The sequence below is a fragment of the Macaca nemestrina genome, chromosome 14, assembly GCF_043159975.1.
Source record: "Macaca nemestrina isolate mMacNem1 chromosome 14, mMacNem.hap1, whole genome shotgun sequence".
Classification (NCBI taxonomy): domain Eukaryota; kingdom Metazoa; phylum Chordata; class Mammalia; order Primates; family Cercopithecidae; genus Macaca; species Macaca nemestrina.
Window position 1 is genome coordinate 45585610 of NC_092138.1, and position 27279 is coordinate 45612888.

General features: G+C 38.4%; 1 protein-coding gene across 8 annotated transcripts in view; it reads left to right on the top strand.

Annotated features, from left to right (window-relative positions):
* Positions 1 to 27279, top strand: part of LOC105489083 (coiled-coil domain containing 171) — a 395301-nt gene that overhangs the window by 164465 nt on the left and 203557 nt on the right. For all 8 annotated transcript variants that reach the window (XR_011612600.1, XR_011612601.1, XM_071077821.1 and 5 more), the window contains 2 exons: positions 581 to 1085; positions 1813 to 1929. Coding sequence is in view for 6 of the 8 variants with exons in the window: in XM_071077821.1 (XP_070933922.1) it covers positions 581 to 1085; positions 1813 to 1929 (622 nt within the window). In the remaining 2 variants the exon portion in view is untranslated. The remainder of the gene's footprint in view (positions 1 to 580; positions 1086 to 1812; positions 1930 to 27279) is intronic.

Genomic DNA, 27279 nt, shown 5'->3' on the forward strand with positions numbered 1-27279 from the left:
GCGCTGCGTACAGCTTTCTGTCATGAGGAGGGAAGACAGAAACTGAAATAAGTGAGTATCCATGAGAGACAGTGCCTTCTCATGCAGTAAATGGTAGACCGTGCTATTCATTATATCATTGATTGAACCGGTTGTTTATTTTGGTAAAAAGTAAAGTCTTTTTTACATCTAAGAACCCCTCTATTGGCAGTGTCATTTCTGTTTAAAAGTAGGAATGAAGAATTAGTGAGGAGTGGAGGAAGAGAAATTATACAGAGAAAGCATATTTTTCTTTTCCAAATTTGTGTATTTATGTGTAAGTCTATAGGAAATTCATGAAATACTCTGAAATTTATGTGTTCTACTTTACGTAAAGCTTCTATGTGAGAGGATTTAAAAATCAATGTGCACATTCAGATCTAAGCTGTTTGGCTCACTGTTGCCCTATCTATCTTATTTATATTTTGGCTGTTTTAGCACATGTATCTTTTGAAGAGGAAGAAGTGGTTGTCAGCAAAAGTTTGTTTTCTTTGCGTAAAGGGAAATTAATATAATGCCTCTATGTTTCATGATCAAATATATTGTTTGACTTTTTCCATAGAAATTTCAAGAAATTGCTGAAAAAAATATGGAAAAATTGAACCATATTGAGAAGTCACATGAACAGTTGGTTCTCGAAAATTCGCACTTCAAAAAACTGTTATCACAGACTCAAAGGGAACAGACATCCTTGCTGGCAGCCTGTGCATTGATGGCTGGTGCCTTATATCCCCTCTATAGCCGATCATGCGCCTTGTCTACACAGAGAGATTTTCTCCAGGAGCAGGTCAACACCTTTGAGTTGTTCAAATTGGAAATTAGAACTCTAGCCCAGGCTTTGTCAACTGTAGAGGAAAAGAAGCAAGAGGAAGCCAAGATGAAAAAGAAAATATTCAAAGGATTGATACGTATATTTCGGAAAGTTGTTATTGCAATTTTGGCAGCAAACAGACTCAAGATTTTGGGCCAATCATGTGCCTCTCTTTTTACCTGGATGGAGAGTTTCAAAGAAGGCATAGGCATGTTAGTGTGCACAGGAGAGCCCAAAGACAAGCATCAATTTCCAAGTAAGATAATTTGTGCTTTTAAAAATATAGGTTGCATGTAAGTGAAATATACAGTGTGACTATATCTGGCTATTATGGAAAAACTTTTAAAAAATCATGTAATATGCCAAATAATATAACATAGTCTCCATATGTATGTATATGTGTGTATGGATAAGTGAATATTTTGTATAAATTAGGCTGGTTTTTTTTTTTTAAGCGAAGGTGACAAATGTGTATAATTTGAACTTTGTCTTGTTTTATATTGGAATCCTCTGCAGTAAAGCAAAGAGTTTATACATTGATTTTTCAGTTATGTCAATCAAAAACTGCCCTATTTCAAATTATCAGTATGATTTATTTTCAGTTTCTATGAATAAGTATGAAATGGGTTAAAAATATATTGAAGAATTGTATGAAAATGAGACAAATGTAAATTTTCCAGTTGTTTTTGAATGCTTAACTATTTTGAAGAAATGACTTGTTTTTATTTTTAAAAAGCAGACTATTAAGTAGTGTAAGTACAACCAAAGAAAATTTATTTTTTCTGTTTTTTTGGTGTCATTTACAGTTATTTGTAAATTAGGTCGAGCTAATCTAACATTTCTTAATAGATTTTTCCACAGTAGGCAATGTTCACAATAGGGTTTGATCTGTTTCTTAAATAGCTGAACACTGCTATGAATTTTAAATATAGATTTTAATAAAGTTTTGTAGAATTTTACAATGGATTTTTTCAATTTTATAGAACATCAAAAGGAGCAGTTGCGTTGTTTACAAGCGCTCAGTTGGCTCACCAGTTCTGACCTTCTTGCTGCAATAATCAGTTCTATGACTGAATTACAAGATGTCATTGGTAAAACAGGTATGGTTCCTTCTTTTATGTCCTTGCAAAATACATTTAAGAACAAATGTCCAGAAATTCTTTATGGCACAAATTCTAATAAACTGTATAGGGAGAAAATAAATTTATTTTTATCTTTATTTTATTCAGTCACGGAGAGATTAATTCTGTACTTAATGATGTAAATTAATATAAATTTTGTCTTTATGGGGAAATGACTTTTCTTGGTGAATGTATCCACCTTATTTTCTTTTTCTTTCTATCTGTTTTTCCTATGGAAAGCTCATCATTAGCTTTTTATTAAGTAATACTGGCAATGTTCTTTCATATGTTTTGGCCTTGTTTCACTTCTGCTTGTGGCTGTAAATTTCATAAGCTTGAGTAATGAGAGAGCCAGTAGAAAATTTTTCTCTCTCTTTTTGTGATTTTTTTTTTACTTTTTCTAGTGTATTTTAGATACAATTAATTCGGATAGTCTGCTCCTTCCCACCTGGTGTGGAACCACCTATTATCAGCAATTTACAAAGGTTTAAAATGCAAGTTTTTAAAAATGATTCAGATTGCATGATATTTTGTCTGACAGGTTCAATGAAAACTAATTGGACTAATTATGGTCATTTCAGACATATTAGTTGTTAAAATTGTGTAATGGACTTGTTAAGGTTTGCCTGTTTAATGAAATGTAAGCCTGGATATAATGATAATTTGGGATTTAATTAGACATTTCCACTGTGCAAATATAGATCATACATTGTGATTTCAAATATCTAAACCTAGACTTTTGTAGTAGGAAACTTAAAGATTATTTTTAAGTTGTGGCCATTGATGTTGGTAAGCAATGTGCATATTTAATGTGTTGGCAGAACCTCAAGATACTGGGTTTGGAGTCTGAAATAAAATTCTGAACTAAATATATTTTAAGAATTTTGGTATTATAACTTTAAAGCAGAACTGGACATTCTTGAAAGAGCTCAGAAATAGTTTTAGATTTGGTTTAAGAAACAGGTGATTTGAGTGCTTCCAAGATGGCCAAATAGGAACAGCTCCAGTATGCAACTCTAGCAAGATCTATGCAGAAGATGGGTGATTTCTGCGTTTCCAACTGAGGTACCTTGTTCATCTCATTCAGACTGGTTGGACAGTGGGTACAGCCCACGGAGGGTGAGCTGAAGCAGGGCGGGGCGTCACCTCATCTGGGAAGTGCAAGGGGTCGGGGGATTTCCCTTTCCTAGCCAAGGGAAGCTGTGAGAGACTGTACTGGCAGGAATGGTACACTTCCGCTCAAATACTCCGCTTTTTCCACAATCTTCACAACTGGCAGGCCAGGAGATTCTCTCCAGTGCCTGGCTTGGCGGGTCCCATGCCCACGGAGCCCAGCAAATCTAAGATCCATTGACTTGAAATCCTTGTTGCTAGCGCAGCAGTCTGTGAACGACCTGGGATGCTGGAGCTTGGTGGGAGGAGGGGCGTCCACCATTGCTGAGGCTTGAGTAGGTGGTTTTATGCTCACAGTGTAAACAAAGCTGCTGGGAAGTGTGAACTGGGCGGAGCCCACCGCAGCTCGCCAAGACTGCCTCTGTAGATTCCAGCTCTGAGGACATGGCATATCTGATCAAAAGGCAGCAGCCCTAGTCAGGGACTTATAGATAAAAACCGTCATTTTCGTGGGACAAAGCCCCTGGGGGAAGGGGCAGCTGTGGGCACAGCTTCTGCAGACTTAAACGTCCCTGCCTGACAGCTCTGAAGAGAGCAGTGGTTCTCCCAGCACATTTGAGCTCTAATAATGGGCAGACTGCCTCCTCAAGTGGGTCCATGACCACCGCGTAGCCTGACTGGGAGACACCTCCCAGTAGGGGCCGACGGACAACTCTTACAGGAGAACTCTGGCTGGCATCTGGCAGGTGCCCCTCTGGGACGATGCTTCCAGAGGAAGGATAAGGCAGCAATACTTGCTGTTTTATAGCCTCCACTGCTGATACCCAGGCAGACAGGGTCTGGACTGGACGTCTGGCAGACTCCACCAGATCTGAGATTGAGGTGCCCATTAGAAGGAAAATTAACAAACACAAAGGAATAGCTTCAACATCAACAAAAAGGACATCCACACCAAAACCCCATCCATAAGTCACCAACATCAAAGACCAAAGGTAGAGAAAACCACAAAGATGGGGAGAAACCAGAGCAGAAAGGCTGAAAATTCCCAAAACCAGAACACCTCTTCTCCTCCGAAAGATCACAACTCCTTGCCAGCAGGGGAACAAAATTGGATGGAGAATGACTTGGACGAGTTGACAGATGTAGGGTTCAGAAGATGAGTAATAACAAACTTCTTCGAGCTAAAGAATGTTCTAACCCATTGCAAGGAAGCTAAAAATCTTGAAAAAAGGTTAAAGGAGTGCTAACTAGAATAACCAGTGTAGAGAAGAACATAAATGACCTGATGCAGTTAAAAAACACAGCATGAGAAATTCATGAAGCATACACAAGCTTCAATAGCCAATTCGATCAAGCGGAAGAAAGGATATCCATGATTGAAGATCAAATTAATGAAATAAAATGAGAAGACAAGATTAGAGAAAAAAGAGTAAAACGAATGAACAAAGCCTCCAAGAAATATGGGACTATGTGAAAAGACCAAATCTATGTTTGATTGGTGTACCTGAAAGTGATGAGGAGAGTGGAACGAACTTAGAAAACACTCTTCAGGATATTATCCAGGAGAACTTCCCCAACCTAGCAAGGCAGGCCAACATTCAAATTCAGGAAGTACAGAGAACACCACAAAGATATTCCTTGAGAAGAGCAACCCCAAGACACATAGTCGTCAGATTCACCAATGTTGAAGTAAAGGAAAAAATGTTAAGGGCAGCCAGAGAGAAAGGTTGGGTTACCCACAAAGGGAAGCCCATCAGACTAACAGTGGATCTCTTGGCAGAAACCCTACAGCCAGAAGAGAGTGGGAGGCCAATGTTCAACATTCTTAAAGAAAAGAATTTTCAACTCAGAATTTCATATACAGCCAAACTAAGCTTCTTAAATGAAGGAGAAATAAAATCCTTTACAGACATGCAAATGCTGAGAGATTTTGTCACCAACAGGTCTGCCTTACAAGAGCTCCTGAAGGAAGCACTAAACATGGAAAGGAAGAACAGGTACCAGCCACTGCAAAAACATGCCAAATTGTAAAGACCATCGACGCTATGAAGCAAATGCATCAACTAATGGGCAAAATAACCAGTTAACGTCATAATGACAGGATCAAATTCACACATAACAATATTAACCTTAAATGTAAATGGGTTAAATGCCTCAAGTAAAAGACACAGACTGGCAAATTGGATAAAGAGTCAAGACCCATTGGTATGCTGTATTCAGGAGAACCATCTCACATGCAAAGACGCAGATAGGCTCAAAATAAAGGGATGGAGGAAGATCTACCAAGCAAATGGCAATCAAAAAAGGCAGGGGTTGCTATCCTAGTCTCTGATAAAACAGACATTAAACCAACAAAGATCAAAAGAGACAAAGAAGGCCATTACATAATGGTAAAGGGATCAATTCAACAAGAGCTAACTATCCTAAATATATATGCACCCAATACAGGAGCACCCAGATTCATAAAGCAAGTCCTTAGAGACCTACAAAGAGACTTAGACTCCCACACAATAATAATAGGAGACTTTAACACTCCACTGTCAATATTAGACAGATCGAGACAGAAAATTAACAAGGATATCCAGGACTTGAACTCAGCTCTGGACCAAGCAGACCTAATAGACATCTACAGAACTCTCCAGCTCAAATCAACAGAATATATTCTTCTCAGCACCACATCGCACTTATTCTAAAATTGACCACATAATTGGAAATAAAACACTCCTCAGCAAATGTAAAAGAACAGAAATCACAACAAACTGTCTCTCAGACCACAGTGCAATCAAATTAGAACTCAGGATTAAGAAACTCACTCAAAGCCGGGTGCGGTGGCTCAAGCCTGTAATCCCAGCACTTTGGGAGGCCGAGACGGGCGGATCACGAGGTCAGGAGATTGAGACCATCCTGGCTAACACGGTGAAACCCCATCTCTACTAAATACAAAAAACTAGCCGGGCGAGGTGGTGGGCGCCTATAGTCCCAGCTACTCGGGAGGCTGAGTCAGGAGAATGGCATAAACCCGGGAGGTGGAGCTTGCAGTGAGCTGAGATCCGGCCACTGCACTCCAGCCTGGGCGACAGAGCGAGACTCCGTCTCAAAAAAAAAAAAAAAAAAAAAAGAAACTCACTCAAAATCGCACAACTACATGGAAACTGAACAACCGGCTCCTGAATGACTACTGGGTAAATAACAAAATGAAGGCAGAAATAAAGATGTTCTTGGAAACCAATGAGAACAAAGACACAGTGTACCAGAATCTCTGGGACACATTTAAGGAAGTAAGTAGAGGGAAATTTATAGCACTAAACACCCACAAGAGAAAGCAGGAAAGATCAAAATCAGTGCCCTAACATCACAATTAAAAGAACTAGAGAAGCAAGAGCAAACAAATTCAAAAGCTAGCAGAAGGCAAGAAATAACTAAGATCAGAGCAGAACTGAAGGAGATAGAGACACAAAAAACCCTTCAAAAAAATCAATGAATCCAGGAGCTGGTTTTTTGAAAAGATCAACAAAATAGACCACTAGCAAGACTAATAAGGAAGAAAAGAGAGAAGAATCAAATAGATGCAATAAAAAAATGATAAAGGGAATATCACCACTGCTCCCACACAAATACAAGCTACCATTGGATAATACTATAAACACCTCTACAAAAATAAATTAGAAAATCTAGAACAAATGGGTAAATTCCTGGACACATACACCCTCCCAAGACTAAACCAGGAAGAAGGTGAATCTCTGAATAGATCAATAACAGGTTCTGAAATTGAGGCAATAATTAATAGCCTACCAACTGAAAAAAGCCCAGGACCAGATGGATTCACAACTGAATTCTACTAGACGTACAAAGAGGAGCTGGTACCATTCCTTCTGAAACTATTCCAATCAGTAGAAAAAGAGGGAATCCTCCCTAACTCATTTCATAAGGCCAGCATCATCCTGATACCAAAGCCTGGCAGAGATACAACAAAAAAAGAGAATTTTAGACCAATATCCCTGATGAACATCAGTGTGAAAATCCTCAATAAAATACTGGCAGACCGAATCCAGCAGCACATCAAAAAGCTTATCCACCAAGATCAAGTCAGCTTCATCCCTGGGATGCAAACCTGGTTCAACATAGGCAAATTAATAAACAAAATCCATCACATAAACAGAACCAAAGACAAAAACCACATGATTATCTCAATAGATGCAGAAAAGGCCTTCGACAAAATTCAGCAGCCCTTCATGCTAAAAACTCTCAATAAACTAGGTATCGATGGAATGTGTCTCATAATAATAAGAGCTATTTATGACAAACCCACAGCCAATATCATACTGAATGGGCAAAAACTGAAAGCATTCCCTTTGAAAAGCAGCACAAGACAAGGATACCCTCTCTCACCACTCTTATTCAACATAGCATTTTAAGTTCTGGCCAGGGCAATCAGGCAAGAGAAAGAAAGGGTATTCCATTAGGAAGAGAGGAAGTCAAATTGCCTCTGTTTGCAGACGACATGACTGTATATTTAGAAAACCCCATTGTCTCAGCCAAAATCTCCTTAAGCTGAGAATCAACTTCAGCAAAGTCTCAGGATACAAAATCAATGTGCAACAATCACAAGCATTCCTATACACCAATAACAGACAGAGAACCAAATCATGAGTGATCTCCCATGCACTTCCAGTTGCTAGAAAGAGAATAAAATACCTAGGAATCCAACTTACAAGGGATGTGAAGGACCTCTTCAAGGAGAACTACAAACCATTGCTTAAGGAAGTAAAAGAGGACACAAACAAATGGAAAAACATTCCATGCTCGTGGGTAGGAAGAATCAATATTGTGAAAATGGCCATACTGCCCAAAGTAATTTATAGATTCAGTGCTATCCACATCAAGCTGCCTTTGACTTTCTTCACTGAATTGGGAAAAACTACTTTAAATTTCATATGGAACCAACAAGAGCCCGCGTAGCCAAGATGATCCTAAGGAAAAAGAACAAAGCTGGAGGCATCACGCTACCTGACTTCATACTACAAGACTACAGTAATCAAAACAGCATGGTACTGGTACCAAAACAGATACATAGACCAATGGAACAGAACAGCGGCCTCAGAAATAACACCACACGTCTACAACCATCTGATCTTTGACAGGCCTGACAAAAACAAGCAATGGGGAAAGGATTCTGTATTTAATAAATGGTGCTGGGAAAACTGGCTAGCCATATGCAGAAAGCTGAAACCGGATCCCTTCCTTACACCTTACACAAAAATTAACTCAAGATGGACTAAAGACAAATGTAAGACCTAAAAGCCCTAAAAGAAAACCTAGGCCATACCATTCAGGACATTGGCATGGGCAAAGACTTCATGACTAAAACACCAAAAGCAATGGCAACAAAAGCTAAAATAGACAAATGGGATCTAATTAAACTGAAGAGCTTCTACAGAGCAGAAGAAACTGTTATGAGAGTGAACAGGCAACCTACTGAATGGGAGAAAATTTTTGCAATTTATCCATGTGACAAAGGTTTAATATCCAGAATCTATGAAGAACTTAAACAAATTTACAAGAAAAAAACAACCCCATCAAAAAGTGGGCAAAGGATATGAACAGACACTTCTCAAAAGAAGACATTTGTGCAACCAACAATCATGAAAAAATGCTCATCATCACTGGTCATCAGAGAAATGCAAATCAAAACCACAATGAGTTACCATCTCACAGCAGTTAGAATGGTGATCATTAAAAAGTCAGGAAACAGATGCTGGACAGGATGCGGAGAAATAGAAATGCTTTGACACTGTTGGTGGGAGTGTAAATTAGTTCAACCATTGTGGAAGACAGTGTGGCGATTCCTCAAGGATCTAGAACTAGAAATACCATTTGACCCAAGTAATTCTATTACTGGGTATATACCCAAAGGATCATAAGTCATGCTGCTATAAAGGCACATGCACACGTATGTTTATTGTGGCACTATTCACAATAGCAAAGACTTGGAACCAACCCTAATGTCCATCAATAATAGACTGGATAAAGACAATGTTGTACATATACACCATGAAATACTATGCAGCCACAAAAAGGGATGAGTTCATGTCCTTTGCAGGATCATGGATGAAGCTGGAAACCATCATTCTGAGCAAACTATCACAAGGACAGAAAACCAAACAGCACATGTTCTCACTAATAAGTAGCAGTTGAACAGTGAGAACACATGGACACAGGAAGGGGAACATCACACACCAGGGCCTGTCGGGGGTGCGGACTGGGAGAGGGATAGCATTAGGAGAAATACGTAATGTAAATGATGAATTGATGGTGCAGCAAACCAACACGGCTCATGTATACCTATATAACAAACCTGCACATTTTGCACATATACCCCAGAACTTAAAAGTATATATATATATAAAGAAAAGAAACAGGAGATTTATGTTACCAATATTCTTTGTAAGTATGACGCTTAAAAGTAGATTGGTTTCTTAAGCTATCATCTTGTTTATGTTATTAATTTATTTAATGTATTTTTTCTTGTCACTGTGTTATATATATATTCTAGGAGATAAAATGTGTGAATTGGTCTGATACTATAGAAAATATGCACAATTGTTAGAGAACAAGAATGACAACTCATGAGCGACTTCAAGCAGAATATAATTAAGGATGAAATGAAGAGGTACAGCTTTTAATGCTACGAGAATCTACAGAAGGTGCTGCTCAGTGTGGGCTTATGAGTATAGGGAAGGCTTCAGGGAGGAACTTGTGATTTAGCTAGGCTTAGAATGATGGCAGGTTAGAGAGGAGAGATGGCATTCAGACTAAGGGCATGGTTAAGCAGAGATACAGAGGTGGGAATAAACAAAGAATGGAAAGAACAGACATTAAAGGGATGAGAATGAAAATCCATGCCTAGCAGACCTGGCTTATAGATAGTGATTAATAAAGGATATTTTCTATTATTCATATTGGAAGAAAGATGTATCATTGGCATGGGGTCAAATTACAGAAGTTTTATAAAACGAGGCAGTAATTTCCTCTGAGCACATTCCAAAAGTGGCCCCTTACAACACTTTCAGGGTTAAAATATTGACGCAGTAATTAAGACTCTGATAAAGACATGCATAGGTAAGATTTACCAAGTAGAAGGTGGTGTCTTTACATGCTTGCCTAAATCTAGGAGCAGAGGTGCCTTTGATATTAGACCTGGCTGTGCCTCTAACAGCTAGAGGAAATAGCAAGTTAAGGAAAACTTTTTTTTAGGGGAAGTTTTAAATGTTTGTTGGCTAAGAAACACTACTTTGAGAAGAGTAAGTGATTGTTAATAAAGGGAGAGAATTACTGATATATCACAGTCATGAGAAATACTGGAAGGAATATGGTCCAGACAGGTAGATAATGGAATATTATTGGAGTAACATGAAATTATCAGTGTGGACCCTCTCTGGAGGGGTTTGTTTATGTAATATTTTTCCAGGATCATGTGTTTTCCTTTTAAGTTATATTTTTGTAGTAGAAATTTCAGGTATTTTGGCAGAAAGGATGGGAACGTATTTTCAGAAAGTTAAAGCGTATGAGTAGTTACAAAGAGATAATAATGAGAGTGATAAATATAAAACCATAAGAGCTTATATAGTCATGTGGAGTTTCCAATTTAGCGTATGAATAACCTAAACAGGTAAACTTTATTGTATGGTAGAGAGAGCATTAGCTTTGAACAGAGCAGATTTGATTTTGTATCCAAATCTAGTTATCATTTATCTAATTATCAGTTGTGTGAAACTGGGCACGTTATTTAACTTTACTGGGTCTCAGATTCTTTGCCTATAAATGAAGATACTGTCTTCTTCCTGGCTGTTACGAGGATTTAGTGAGATAATACTTGTTGAGCATTGTATATAATACCTGGCATTTGGTGGGTGCTAAAAAATAGTTGTCCCCTTATTACTCATTTCACTGTGAGAGTAGAGTATAACATAAATGAGCACGCATGCACACATGCACATACACACACATACTCCTTTATACATTTTCAGGCTACTATTTATTAATCTTCTATCCTAAAATTGCTAAGCTGCTCTACAGGGGAGGCAATACTTTAGGGTTAAGTAGGAATTCTGCCTGACTTTGAATGCTGGTTCTGACACTAGCTGTGTGACCTTGGGCAAGTTATTTAGATCCTGTGTGCGTCAATTTCTTTATATATAAAATGGGGGAAAGTAGTTTTACCTATCTCACAGAGTTATTTACAAGACTGAATGAATACATTTTTAAAGTACTTAGAAGAGTCTTTGATTACTGGTTTGCTTACTTTGCTTAGTTCATATATTGGTCATTATTAATATTTATTGCATTAACAGAATAATACATTTTATAAAAAATAAGATCAGATGGAAATACATTGGTTTATCTTATAATTTCAAGGTAATTTAAATATTATATGTAGCTATAAATTTTAAAAAGATGGTTCTGTTATAAATTAGCATATAAAGATCAAGGAGAAGTTTATTCTCTGAATAGAATGACATTGTATGTTTGGAAGAGGTTTGCCTTCTTTGTAATTATTGGATGACCCTATTTAAAATACCTTAATCAAATAGGAATTTTTCCTCCCAAATAAAAGAAAGTCTAGAGGTAAGTAGAAATCTAGACTGGGTCTTTCTTCTCTGCTATCCTTAATGTGTTCGTGTTTGTGCCTCTTAGTTTTAAGCTGGCTACTCTACTTTCAGGCATCAGGATTGCATTTTTGCAAGAAGGAAGAGGGAAGGGCAAAATGTGAAGGCGTTCATACATTGTTGGTGGGAATGAAAAGGATACGGATGCTTTGGAAAAGAGTCTGGAAGTTCCTTAAAAAGTTAAGCGTAGAGTTATCGTATGAGCCAGAAATTCACTCCTAGGAATGTATCCAAGAGAAAGAGAAATGAAAGCATACATTCATACAAACACAAACCAATTCAAGTGTTTGTGAATTGGATACATTTACAAATGGTCATAGCATCAGTATGCGTGAGTCAAAAAGTGAAGAGAAAACCCAGATGTCTATCAACTGATTAATGGATAGATATCTAAATGATGAATAAAAAAGGAATAAAGTAATAAACTAATAAAAAAGGAATAAAGAAAATAAAAAGCAATAAAGTACTGCTACATGCTATAACGTGAATGATCCCTGAAGACATTATGCAAAGTGAAAGAGGATGGTGACAAAAGATCACATATTGCATGATTCCATTTATTTGAAATGTCTAGAGTAGACAAATCTAGAGAAAGAAAGTAGATTAGTGGTTGCCCAGGGCTGGAGTGGGGGTTAAGGGAGTATGGGAAGTGACTGCTAATGGATATAGAGTTTCTTTTGGGGTTGATAAAAATGTTTTAAAATTGGTTGTGGTTATAGTTGCACAACTCCGTCAATATACTAAAAAACATTGATTTGTATACTTGAAATGGGCAAACTGTATGATGTTTAATTATATCTCAAGAAAGCTGTTACAGATGTGAAGTGATATGGCTGCTGAATATATTCCTTTATGTCAGGAAGGCAAAAACTTTCCCAGAAGCTCACCCAGCAGTCTTCTCTTCTTGTTTCATTGACCTGAACCTGAATCACATGGTTATTCCTGGCTGGCTAGCTAGAAGGTGGCAACAGAGAAGGGATGGTTTGTAGATGAATCCACTAATCAACAAACCTAACATAGAGAGGATTCACGTTCTAAAAAGCAAATATCACTTATTACCTCCACATCTACTGCCCCGCCCTACCATTACAAAGGAAAACCGGTCAATTCAGAAAACTTGAAAAAAATAGAAAAGAATAAAAATAACAGAAACAAAAAATATTTTTCTATCACTCAGCTCACACAAGAATGGTTACTGTTACTTTTTCTTTTTTAATGATTTCAACTTTTATTTTAGATCAGGGAGTACATGTGCCAATTTGTTACATGGGTATATTGTGTAATGCTGAGGTTTGGGATACGAATGATTCCATCACCCAGGTAATGAGCATAGTACCCAATAGGTAGTTTTTCAGCCCTTACCCACCTCTTTCACTCCCTGCTCTAGTAGTCCCCTGTGTCTGTTCCCATCTTTATGTCCATGTATACCCAATGCTTAGCTCCCACTTACAAGTAAAAACGTGGTATTTGTTTTTCTGTTCCTGTGTTAATTTGCTTATGATAATGGCTATTAATGGTTTGACTCTATGTCCCCACCCAAATCTCATCCTGAACTGTACTCCCATAATTCTGGCGTGTTGTGGGAGAGACCTGGTGGGAGATAATTTAATCATGGGGGTGGTTTCCCACATACTGTTCTCATGACAGTGAATAAGTCTTATAAGATCTGATGGCTTGATAAGGGGAAACCCATTCCACTTCATTCTCCTTCTCTCTCTTGCTGCCACCATATGAGATGTGCCTTTCACCTTCCACTGTGATTGTGAGGCCTCCTTAGCCATGTGGAACTATAAGTCCAATAAACCTCTTTCTTTTGTAAGTTGCTCAGTCTCAGGTATTTCTTTATCAGCAATGTGAAAATGGACTAATACAGTAAATTGGTACCAGTAGAGTGGGGCGTTGCTGAAAATATACCTGAAAATGTGAAAAGATACCTGAAAATGTGGAAGCGACTTTGGAACTGGGAAACAGGCAGAGGTTGAAACAGTTTGGAGGGCTCAGAAGAAGACAGGAAAATGTGGGAAAGCTTGGAACTTCCTAGAGTCTTACTGAATGGCTTTGCCTGAAAGCCTGATAGATATATGAATAAGGTCCAGGCTGAGGTGGTCTCAGATGGAGATGAGGAACTTGAAGGGTATTGGAGCAGAGATTTGGGTGGGGACACAGCCAAACCATATCATTCCACCCTGACTCCCTCCCAAATCTCATGTCCTTGTCTTTACAAGGAAGGAATTTACAAAAGAAAGAGGTTTATTTGACTTATAGTTCCACATGGCTGAGGAGGCCTCACAATTACAGTGGAAGGTGAAAGGCACGTCTCACATGGTGGCAGCAAGAGAGAGAAGGAGAATGAAGCGGAATGGGTTTCCCCTTATCAAGCCATCAGATCTCGTAAGACTTGCTTAAACGTAAACTTGTTACGTTTTAGCAAATAGAGTGGCGGTGTTTTGCCCCTGCCCTAGAGATTTGTGGAACTTTGAACTTGAGAGAGATGATTTAAGGTATCTGGTGGAAGAAATTTCCAAGCAGCAAAGCATTCAAGAGGTGACTTGGGTACTGTTAAACGCATTTAGTTTTATAAGAGAAGCAGAGCATAAAAGTTCAGAGAATGGGCAGCCTGACAATATGATAGAAAGAAAAACCCATTTTCTGAGGAGAAATTCAAGTGGGTTGCAGAAATTTGCATAAGTAACGATTAGCTGAATCCCCAAGACAATGGGGAAAATGTCTCCAGGTCATGTCAGAGGTCTTCATGGAAGCCCTTCCCATCACAGGCCTGGAGGCTTAGGAGAAAATGGTTTAGTTGACCAGTCCCAGGGTCCCCCATGCTGTGGCCAGCCTAGGGGCTTGATTCCCTGCGTCCCAGCTGCTCCAGCCGTGGGGCTGAAAGGGGCCAACGTAGAGCTTGGGCCATGGCTTCAGAGGTGTAAGCCCCAAGCCTTGGCAACTTCCACGTGGTGTTGAGCCAACGAGTGCACAGAAGTCAAGAATTAGGGTTTGGGAACCTCTGCCTAGATTTCAGAAGATGTATGGAAATGCCAGGATACCCAGGCAGAAGTTTGCTGCAGGTGTGGGGCTCTTTTTTTTTTTTTTTTTTTTTTTTTTTGAGACAGAGTCTCACTCTGTCGCCCAGGCTTGAGCCACCGCGCCCGGCCAGGTGTGGGGCTCTTATGGAGAACTTCTGCTAGGGTGGTGAGAAAGGGAAATGTGGGGGAGGAGCCCCCACACAGAGTCGCTACTGGGGCACCTGCCTGGTGGAGCTGTGAGAAGAGGGCCACTGTCCTCCAGACCCCAGAATGGTAGATCCACTGACAGCTTGCACTGTTCACTTGGAAAAGCCACTGACACTCAGTGCCAGCCCTTGAAAACAGCCAGAGGGAGGCTGTACCCTGCAAAGCCACAGGGGCGGAGCTGCCCAGGATCATGGGAACCCACCTCTTGCATCAGCGTGACCTGGATATGAGACATGAAGTCAAAGGAGATCATTTTGGAGCTTTAACGTTTCACTGCCCTCCTGGATTTTGGACTTTCATGGGGCCTGTAACCCCTTTGTTTTGGCCAATTCCTCCCATTTGGAATGGCCGTATTTACCCAATGCCTGTACCCACATTGTATCTAGGAAGTAACTAACTTGCTTTTAATTTTACAGGCTCATAGGTGAAGGGACTTGCCTTGTCTCAGATGAGACTTTGGACTGTGGACTTTTGAGTTAATGCTGAAATGAGTTAAGACTTTGGGGGACTGTTGGGAAGGCATGATTGGTTTTGAAATGTGAGGACATGAGATTTGGGAGGGAGTCAGGGTGGAATGATATGGTTTGGCTGTGTCCCCACCGAAATCTCTGATTTGTACTCCCATAATTCCCATGTGTTGTGGGAGGGACCCAGTGGGAGATAATTGAATCATGGGGTTGGTTTCCCTCTTACTGTGGTAGTGAGTAAGTCTCACAAGATTTGATGGTTTGATAAGGGGAAACCTGTTTTGCTTGAGTCTTATTTTCTCTCTGCCACTGCCATATGTGAGACGTGCCTTTCGTCTTCCACCATGATTGTGAGGCTTCCTAAGCCATGTGGAACTGTAAGCCCAATAAACCTGTTTCTTTTGTAAATTGCCCAGTCCCGGGTGTGTCTTTATCAGCAGTGTGAAAACAGACTAAAAACAACGGCCTCTAGCTGTGTCCATGTTGCTGCAAAGGATATGATTTCATTCTTTTTCATTGCTGTGTATTAGGAGTAGTTACTGTTAACATTTGAATATGTATTTCCCCTCCCTCCCTCCCTCCCTCCCGCCTTCCTCCTTTCCTCCTATCCATCCACTAATAGACTTACAAATGATGTTGATAATATCATAGAGTACATAAGTTTATATCATCATTTAAAAGTCAATTTGATATAACATCGGACTTACAGAAAAGTGGCAAGTACATAACAAAGAGCTTTTCTTTTTGCTGAACAGTTTGAGCTGGTTGATAGTATGATGCTGTGCCACTCCCTCTTGTTTTAGTGTGCATTTCAAAGACTGCATATTTTAGTGTGCATTTCAAAGTTGCATTCTGGTTATTCTCCTGTATAACCAGAATGCAACTGTCAACATTAGGAAATCAACATGGATATATTACTGTCTTTCAGATACCATGAAACTTTCCCTAGTTGTCCCAATGGCGTTCTTTATATAGCAAAAGGATGTAGTTTAGAATTATGTGTTGCATTTAATCATGTTTTTTTAGTATCCTGTATGGAAGAGTTCCTCAGTCTTTTCTTGGCCACGATCTTGGCTTTCTTGAAGATTGCAGGCCAGTTATTTGTAGAATATCCCTTAGTTTTTTTTTTTTTTTTTTTTGAGACGGAGTCTCACGCTGTTGCCCAGGCTGGAGTGCAGTGGCGCGATCTCGGCTCACTGCAAGCTCCGCCTCCCGGGTTCCCGCCATTCTCCTGCCTCAGCCTCCTGAGTAGCTGGGACTACAGGCGCCCGCCACCGCGCCCGGCTAATTTTTTGTATTTTTAGTAGAGACGGGGTTTCACTGTGGTCTCGATCTCCTGACCTTGTGATCCGCCCGCCTCGGCCTCCCAAAGTGCTGGGATTACAGGCTTGAGCCACCGCGCCCGGCCCAGAATATCCCTTAGTTTTTATTTGTCTGGTGTTTCCTCACGATTAGGTTCAGCTTGTACATCTTTTACAGGAAAACTCACAGAAGTGATACTGTACTTTGCTTATGATACAGTGTCATAATTTCATTTTTAAAAAAGTTTTACTTTTTGAGGGTTTTTCCATTTCTATTAATATTCTTTTAGAGAATGATTTTTAAGTTCTGAGTAATATTTAATTATTTGTATATTCCATAATTTAAGCAATTCACAACAGGATATTTTCATCATAGGACAGGTAGCAGGAATATCAGTTCAGCTTTGATTTGTAATTGACTCATTGTCCTTTGAATCATGTTAAATTATGAGAAGTATCTTAATTATTTTAGCCAAGCAGGAAATTGAAATGACGGAATCTTGGGGAAATCTGTTTAGTAAATATTCTGAAAATTCTGAAGTGAAAGAAGATGTTTGTTATGAGGCAGAAGTATGTTTTTATCTTTTTGTACTTCTTGTTTTTTGTTTTTGAGAACTTGCTAAAAATTAAACCCATTTTAAATATTGGGATTACAAATTAATAGCATCACTGACCCTTTTTCTTTTTAGCCCCAGGAAAACTGTGGTGCATGTATGCCAATACTAAGCTTTTAATAATAACTGTGTGGCTTTTCATGTTATCTTTGTTCTAAGGTAAAAAACATTCAGTCTTTTTAAAGAGTAGGTTTTTATCTGTTTAGAGTAAGTTCTGAATTGTATGCATAGTATTAACTAAGAAAGAAAATGTACTGTAAAACATGTTGGATATACGGTAAAGTATTGGTTAAGAACTTGAACTCTAAATTTGAATCTGGGCACCATTGTTTCCTGTTTGTGTGTTATTGGACAAATCACTTAATCTCGTTTCAGCCTCAGTATTCTAATCTGTAAAATTTGGCTAATAAAAGTTCCTAGCTTCTCCTTACATTAAGAAATATAACCTGCCTAGTGTTTGTAAATGTCCTGTAAATGTTCATTGTTTTATTTCTTTCTTGTGTACTGATGTCTTAATGGGACCAGCATATTACTTCTTACCTTTTCATGAAATAGGAAGTTCAATAATGATAGCTTGAATTCAATGCATAGAAAGTGCTAAAGGTGGCTGCCCCTGCTACCTTCCTAAACTTTGATGATGAACTTATAGGCAGTGGGCAAAGACCCCAGTTTTCATGTTGCCTCGGTAAATACTGGACAGGTGGCAACCTTCTTGCTTTCATTATAGTGTTTGCCCACTTGAGATAAATTACCTCTTCTTGGTATCCAAATGGTGTGCCTGCAAGAGATCATTTACCTCAAACAGGGGAGAATGTTACTTCCACCGAAGGGTTAGGATATCAATCATTACGGGAATGGACTAAAGAATTCTTTAGATAGCTGGACTTTTTGATATGACTGGTCCAGACTAAAATTCTCAAGATAGAAACAAATGTGCTGATTTGCTTTGAAATATCTCTGAACAAACACAGGAATAGATGGATATAAGTAGAATGTTAACATATTTTGTCACACATTTCCTCTGTAATTACATCTTAATTATCTAGAAGATAGATGACCCAAATATACCCCTGCTAGTACAACTCCGAACTTTTTTTATTGCGTACTTTGAGTTAACTTTCTAGAGGTCATAGCGACCCTTTCAAGCAAATTAAGCCTAGGTTGTGTTCAACTCAACATTGAGGTTTCATACTAAGGAAGTTCAAAATGGTAAGAAAATATACTGGTATTGATAAACAGTTATTGGCATATATTTAAAAGCGCTGAGGGTTTATTGAGTCTTAAAAAATTATAAAAAGAATCTTGCTACTCCCTGTGGTCCATGGACCAAGAGCATTGGCATCAACTGGGAATGTGATACAAATGCATAATCTCAGACTCCACTCCAGACCTACTTAATCAGAATGTGCATTTTAACAAGATCCTCAAGTGATTAATATGCACAGTCAAGTTTGAGAAGAGACTTAGAGGGTTTTATTATTTCGTTATTTTAAAAAATTGTTTTGTGAATAGGATTTTGTTATTTATATAACTTCACTCATATCTGGAACTGAAACAAGCACAATCGGAGTATCATTTCTGGTGCTTCAGCTGCTAGTGTCTATTTTGGGGAGTCATAATTTAACTTACAGATTTAAAAAAATTTTGTGATTTCTTATATTATTACTTTCACATTTTCCCATATTTTTTCAAACATTTTATTATGAAAAATTATAAGCATGCAGAAAAGTTGAAGGAGTTTTACAGTGAACAGATGTTTTGTATTTTAAATTGTAATTTTATTTGCCTATCAGTTTTTAAGAGCAATTTTCAAATGGATAATTCATCCTTGGAAGTTTTCATGACTAAGCAAAAATCTTACTTTCACGTCTTTTATAGAATATATTTTATAATGCAGATCTAAAATAATATAAAAAATCAAAATAATTTTAGGAAGCATAGATGAGGCGTGAACACATTTTGTAGTTTATGGGTAATTTCTGGGCAACTTCTAAGAGCCTGAAGGTTTTTTTTTTTTTTTTTAAGAAAGCTAAGTTGGATATCCAGATACTACCTAACAAAGCAACATAGTTATCTTTTCAGATTTTTGTAAAAGAATAAAAGAAAATATTTTCCTTCAAATCTGTACTAAAATATTACAGATATATTTAGAAAAATTTTTTACCCCTTTTTCCAGAAAAAATATAGCAGCTTATAGATATTTATAAAATATGACAACATAATATTCATTAAAACCTAAGCAGAAAAAGGAGCAAATTCAAGCCAGGAATGACATTGAAGAAGTCAACTATGATGGCCTAGACACTTGTGTTCACATTTTGGTCTGAGGATTCAGTTGTGAATTATGTTATTAAAGAAAAATCAAAATTTAGGAAAAATACAGGTGTTCCTTGGGCTAAGAGTAGATAAGGAAACTGTTCTGCAGCTCTTAATAAAAAGAGATATCAAGTGATAGAATGAACAGCATTCTCAGTAATATCAGACATAGAACTTTTTCTTTTAAACCAAATGTATTGGGATATAATTTACATGCAATAACATGTGCTCATCTAACTGTAAAATTTGACTAGTTGTGAAAAATGTATACACTAGAATGTATACAAGAAAATGTATAGCACATTGTCTTCACCTGTTTTGGAGTCAATCACCCCTGCTCCTACCTGGTCTAAGGCAACCACTGGTGTCTTCTCTGTCACTTTAGTTTTTTCTGTTCAAGAATTTCATAAATCTTATAAAAATGGAGTCATACAGTGCAAAGGAGGGTGGCTGAACTGCACAGGTGGAGGGAACAGTTCCCAAAGGCTGTCCTCACTTCTGACACCACAAATTCAGGGATCCCTAGGGCCACCCTCACTTCAGGCTAGCTGGCTACAAATTTGGGGTCCCACATGGATTCCTTCAGGTTGGACAGTTTTCTGGAACAACTCATAGAACTCAGGAAACGTATATTTAGGATTACAGTCTTATTATAACAAAAGGAAACAAATTAGAACCAGCCAAAGGAAGAGACACATAGGGTGAAGTCTGGGACGGCTCCAAATGCGAAGCTTCTGTTGTCCTCAGGATGTGTTACCTTCCCTATATTGATATATGATAATATGCATGGAGTATGACCAACCCACTGGAGCTTTGATGTCCAGAGTTCTTAATTGAAGCTTCATTATATAAGCATGATTGAATGGATCATACTCCACATTGTTGACCTCAATCTGTAGCTCTCTTCCTCTTCTTGAAGATTGGGGTGATACCATATGACTCAAAGCCCCAACCTGCTAATCATATGGTTGGTCTTTCAGGCATGGCCAGCCCCTATCCAGAGTTAGCATAAGCTTTCAGATGCTCAGCATGAGTCATATAATTACAAACTATCAGATGTGGTCCTAGGGGCCACCACGAATACAAAAAACACTAATCACTCCAGAAATGCCAAAGTTTTAGAGGTTATCTCCCAGGAGCTGGGAAAATGGCCAGACTTCTCCTTAGGTGAGGCCAAATTTCGTACTACCCATACAATTTGTATTCTTATATATCTGGATTCATCTACTTCGCATGTTTTTGAGATTCACCTGTATTACCTGTGACCGTAGTTTGTTCTTTGTTGTTGCTGAGTAATATTTCATTCTATGGTTATACCAAAGTTTGTTCATTCATTAACTTATTGATGGGCAGTAGAGTTGTTTCTGCTTTAGAGTATTATGAATAAATCTGATGTGAATATTCATATACATGTCTTTTGCTGGACGTATGTTTTTATTTCCTTTGAGTAGGTACTCAAAGGCTTGGAATTCTTGGGCTGTAAGCCTGTGTGCTTGAAGAAATGAGCCATGAAAGTATCTGAGGGGAAAGGGTGGTAGTCGGGGAAAGGACATTCTAAGCAGAGGGAATTGAGGTGCGGAAACCCTAACAAAGGAACGTGCTTGATATTTTTAGGAATGGCAAGGAGGCCCAAGTGGCAGAACCAGAGTCAATAGTGGGAGAAAGGTGGAAGATGATGTCAGAGAGATAGCAAGGGCAGGGTGAACACCTGCACCCATATTATGCAGATCCTTGTAAACTATGGTAAGAACTTTAGATTTTATTCAGGATGAGATGGGATACTATCGAAAAGTTTTGAGTGGAAGAATGACAAGATCTGATTTAACCTTTTAAAGGATTATCTCTAACTTCTATGAGTAATTGAAGGTGTAGGTAGTAAGGGTACAGTGTTCTAAGGTGAGGAACAATGGTAGCTCGGAATAGTATAACATCATTGCATTGGTTATTGGCTAGAGTCTGGATATATTTTGAAGATAGAGCTGATAGGGTTTGCTGATGTATGTTGAATGTGAAGTGTGAAAGAAAGATAGGAATCAAGAATGGCTTCAAGGTTTTCGTCTTAGGCAAATGGTAAATTGAAGCAAGAGTTACTGAAATGGGGAGATTAGAGAAGGAACAAGTAGGAAGAGAAAATCAAGAGTTTTTTTTGACATGTTGTGTCTGAGAAATATATTAGACACCTAAGTGTCAAGTAGGTGGCTGGATATCTGAATTTAAGAAAAATGTCATGACAGATAAAATTGTAAGTGCTCTCAGTATAAGTGTTATTTAAATAACATGTGCTATTGGATGAAGTCATGTAGGGTAGTGATTTTAACCCTGGTTGTACATTAGAATTACCTGTGGAGCTTTTTTAAAATAGTGAAGCCTGCATTCCACCCAGATTTTGGCTGGGGTGGGACGTAACTGCCTTGGGGAGTGGGTATAGCTAGAAGAGCTCTGAGGATTTGTGGACCTTTCAACATTTAGAGGTTTGGAAATGAGGAGGATATAGCAAAGGATTCTGAAGAATAGCCAGTGAGTTAGTTGGTGAACCCTGATGGTAACCTATAAGCCAAATAAAGTGTTTCACAAGTAGGAGCGTAATTAATCACGTGGAATGCTGCTGCTAAGGTGAATATGATGAGGATTGAGGAATCCAAATTTGGCAAGATGGAGATAACTGATGACCTTGAAGGGACTGCTTTGATGGAGTAGTTGAGACAAAGTCCGACTGCAGTCTGTTAAAGAGAAAGTGAGTTGTGTTAAAGATAGTTTTTATGAAAGGCAAGCAGATACATTGAGTTGGAGCAGGAGCAATATTTAGGGGTCAAGGGAGGTTTTTGTTTTAAGATGAGCGGTAATTCAATGTGTTTGTGTGGTAAGGGGAATGATTCAATGAATGAAAGAAAAAAAATCTTAATACATGAGGGAAGGCACAATTGGCAGATGTAAAGTCTCTGAGTAGATGAAAGGGATGGGATCCAGTGCACAAAAGTGGGGAGGAAGGTTGGCACAAACAATTCAGGCATTGTAACAGGAGGGAAGGCAGAGTATATGGGTACAGATGCAGGTAGGTTGGTAGATTTGGTAGTAGATATATGTGAAAATTATTTTCTGCTTGCTACTATTTAGTGAAATAAGCAAGACTATCAATTGAGATGGAGGAGGGTGAGAAGATATTAGTTATTTGAGAAGCGAAGAAAGTGAGAAATAATCATTCAGGTGAGTGGGAGATTAAGTTCATCAGATGATCAACTGCTTGGGTGTCAGGGCATAGGAGGTTTTTATTTAATCAGGGTGGGGGTTTGCCAGGTAAATACAATGGAAAGAAAGAGCAGCAAGGAACTCGAAAGTATATGCAAGAGAATAGTTATAATTGTTGGGAGAAAATTCTCCACAGGTCTTGTGTTTTTGCATATTTTGTGAGCAGAGGCACTGACAGCTTTCTATTTATTTATTTATTAGCTATCTTTTCAAGGAAGTTTATGTAGCAAACAGCTTTGGAAAATAAAGACAGTACCTCCCTCCAGAGCAGAGGACACATTTTGTTTACTTTCCAGTATAATGAAAATAATGTTTCCCTTGGGGGAAAGATCAGGCAGGTTTGTTTTTAGCTCATTGTAAAAGATTTGGGCTTCTTAAGTTTTGGATTCCTCAGCTATGACACAAACCCACTACATGCACAGCATTAGCCTGGGACACTCTGTGTCACCTCCATGGGACTTGGGGAGGAAGAGGAACTGTAGTGCATATGAAGCTCCTGCTGTTTCCTATGCCATGAGTGTCAAAGCCCCTTGTCTCTCACCCAGAAGTCTTGTGTTTTTTGCCAACATTCATGAAATTTTTTAGCTTGAAAATAAGGTGACCTCCAACTCCTGGGCTCAAGGGATCCTCCTGCCTCAGCCTCCAGAGTAGCTGGGATTATAAGTGTATACCACCATGCTTGGCTTCAATTTTACTTTATATATGTATTTTTTTTATTGTAGAAAATGATGATAGGATAGTAAGTTTCATATTGCAATAAATTAGCAGAAGGGCAATATAAATACGAGATATTGGAGAAAACAAATGAGGCAGAATTTCTGATTATTAGGGAAGAGCTTGTTCATGTGTTTTAAAAATATATTATGGTAAGGGCCAACTCTTCCTGCATTTAGATTCTCTTGGTTACATTTAATTTAATTTAATTTTTTTTTGAGATAGGGTCTCTCTCTCTGTCTGTCACCCAGGCTGGAGTACAGTGGTGCAATCATAGCTCACTGCAGCTTTGAATTCCTGGGCCCAAGGGATCCTCCTGCCTGAGCCTCCTGAGTAGCTAGGACTACACATGTGTGCTACCACACTCAGCTGATTTCTAAGGTTTGTTTTTTGTAGAGATGGGAGTCTTACTATGTTGTCCAGACTTGTCTCAAACTCCTGGCCTCAAGCGATCCTTTTGCCTTGACCTCACAAAGTGCTAGGATTACAGGTGTGAGCCACTGCACCTGGTCTCTACTGGTTATATTTAAAGGAGGAATGTGTTAGTTTTTTTTTTTTTTATGCCAGAATTTACAGCATACAACTGGTTACAAATACATGATGAAAATTTTTTAGATGTCAACTAAAAAATGTGTGAGGGCATACATACCAGGTTCCTATTATTGGGCTAACAACTTGTCATAATCTTTGGCTGAAGACAACATGAATTTATTATCAGATAGTTTTGGAGATCAGATGTCTGAAATAGGTCTTATCGGGCTAAAATCAAGGTGTTGGCAGGGCTATATTCCTTCTCGAGGCTGTAAGGGTGAATTTGATTCTTTTTGCAGCTTTTAGAAGCCATCTGCTTTCCTTAGTTTATAGTCCTTTATTCCATCTTCAAAGCCAGCAGCATCGCATCTGCAAGTCTCTCTCTAACTCTGACCTCCTTTTCTGTGTACCACTTTAAATGACTCTTGTAATGATGTTGGGTCTACTTGAATAATCCAAGATAATCTTTTTATTTTAAAGTCCACTGATTAGCAAACTTCATTCCATCTACACTCTTAATTCCCTCTTGCTGTGTAACATAACACAGTCACAGGTTCCAGGGATTAGGATGTGGGCATCTTGAGCGAGGTCATTATTCTTCCTACCATAGCATACATAGTTTAAAAAAAATTACAGAGTACATTAGTGAAGACATTTAAAGACCACTGTCCTGCCTTTGGTATTTGACACTGCTGATCACTTCCTTCTTCCAGATTCTTTTGATGTACATGGTGTCACTCCTGTTTCTCCTCCTTTCATGTCGTTGGGCCTTTCTGTTCAGTGTGTGTGTGCCCTATGGGCTCTTTTCCTTCCTTTCCTTTCCTTTTCCTTTTCCCTTTCCCTTTTCCTTTTGCTTTTCCTTTTTCCTTTCCTTTCCTTTCCTTTTCCCTTCTTTCCCTTCCTTCCCTTCCTTCTTCCTGCCCTCCTCTCCCCTCCCCTCCCCCTTCCCTCCTCTCTCCTCCCCACTCCCCTCCCCTCCCCTCTTTCTTTCTTTCTTTCTTTCTTTCTTTCTTTCTTTCTTTCTTTCTTTCTTTCTTTCTTTCTTTCTTTCTTTCTTTCTTTCTTTCTTTCTTTCCTTCCTTCCTTCCTTCCTTCCTTCCTTCCTTCCTTCCTTCCTTCTTTTTCTTTCTTTTTCTTTCTTTCTCTTTTCTTTTTTCTTTCTTTCTTTCTTTTCTTTTTTTCTCCTTCCTTCCTTCCTTCCTTCCTTCCTTCCTTCCTTCCTTCCTTCCTTCCTTCCTTCCTTCCTTCCTTCCTTCCTTCCTTCCTTCCTTCCTTCCTTCCTTCCTTCCTTCCTTCCTTCCTTCCTTCCTTCCTTCCTTCCTTCCTTCCTTCCTTCCTTCCTTCCTTCCTTCCTTCCTTCCTTCCTTTTCATAGGAGTTTGACTATCGGTCTTAGCCATTAAAATTTTTTTTTTTTTTTAATTTTTACTAGAGAAGGGATTTCTCCATGTTGCCCTGGCTGGTCTTGAACTCCTGAGCTTAGGCAGTGCACCCACCTCAGTCTCCCAAAGTACTAGCATTCTAGGGGTGAGCCACTGCACCCAGCCACTTAGCTTCGTTTTTATTCCTTGTTGTTCTGAGCAGTCCCATGTATAGCCAGGGCTTTATTTACCATCTATGTGCTGATGGCTCCCAAATGTTATCTGTAACTTAGACCTCATTCCTGAACTGAAAGCTTGTATACTTATCTTCCTATAAGTTTCCTTAGAAAAAAAAACCCCTAAAATTCAGCATATTCAAAATTTTACCCATTTTCTTAGGCCCAAAACTTCCTTCTGAAAACTATCTTTGTAATTGACATGACCATCTGCCAAATAGTATCTAAAATAGAAACCTGGCAGTCACTGTAACATACTTTTATTCTTACTCTTATTCTCCATATTCTACATTTCTTATTGGGTTATTTTTTTACCCCAGCTCCATTGCTGTTGTCTTAGCTCATTTTTTGCATGTGTTACTAACCTGCTAGTGGGTATCCATGATTCCACTCTTAGACTGACCCACCCTTTCTCTCTGTCTCCCAGCCTTTCTTCATTTAGCAAAGTGATCATTTGGAGGAGGGTTATTGAAATAATAATGAAGTAGCATCAGTATATTGTAGAATATTATAAAACATTTAAGAGTATATAAGGAAGTAAATTTAAACCTCAGGTTATCTTATTAGTTGTTTTTTGGATATTTCAGTATAATTGGGTCGTTCTATAGATAGATTATTTTAATTATTCTTTCCCCCTCACTTATGGTTTTAAATGGTTATGATAATGATACCATTTCATGGAGTTATAATGATGGTTAAATTGGTTAATGTATGTAAGCAGTGCTTGATCTGTCATGTATCTTTATCCTCAGTATCAGCAGCAATATTGTTCCTTTTTTTCTTATTGCATGAATTAACATTTCAGCTAGATAAACAACACCCTTCATGACCTGATTCTCATCTATTTGTACAATCTCACCTCCCAATGCTGTCCATAATAAACCTGCAATTTAAGCAAACAGAACTACTTATTGTTCTTCAGAAGCGAGATACTCTCTTATGTCTCCGAACATATGAAAAAGAACTTTTCCTGTCACTAAACTTTAAAAGGAATTTATTACATGGATATCACATTAGAAATACTGAATAACATTGCAGTTAAAGGCAATTTCAAAGAAGATGCAGAAGTTTTTTTCTTGTCAGTAAAACTGAGAGCATAATATTATATTGTCATTCTCTGACTGAAGTAGTTCAGGTATGTAGCTTTCTTGTTAATTTAAGTTGACAGAGAGAGAGGGTCAAGAATATAGATTTATGATTGGGCAGTATATTCCTTAGATAAGGGAGCTCTTAACCAGGGGTTCATAGACCTCTTCTCAAAAGGGTCCATGGGTAGACTTCAGGAGAGCCAGGGGAATGGTCTGTGGACTTGAATGAGAAAATAATTACATCTCATTTCACTATCTGCTAACAGAATTTTGACAGTTCCTTCAATTATGAATGGTAACAGTAGACTATGATAATTATTAGCAGCATAGTGACTTTGGTACTAATAGAAGTCACAGATATTTTTATATTGTAATACAGTTACTGCAGCTATCTCACATGTAGTTTATGCTCATCTTAACTAATCAGTAATCATGAGAGTCATC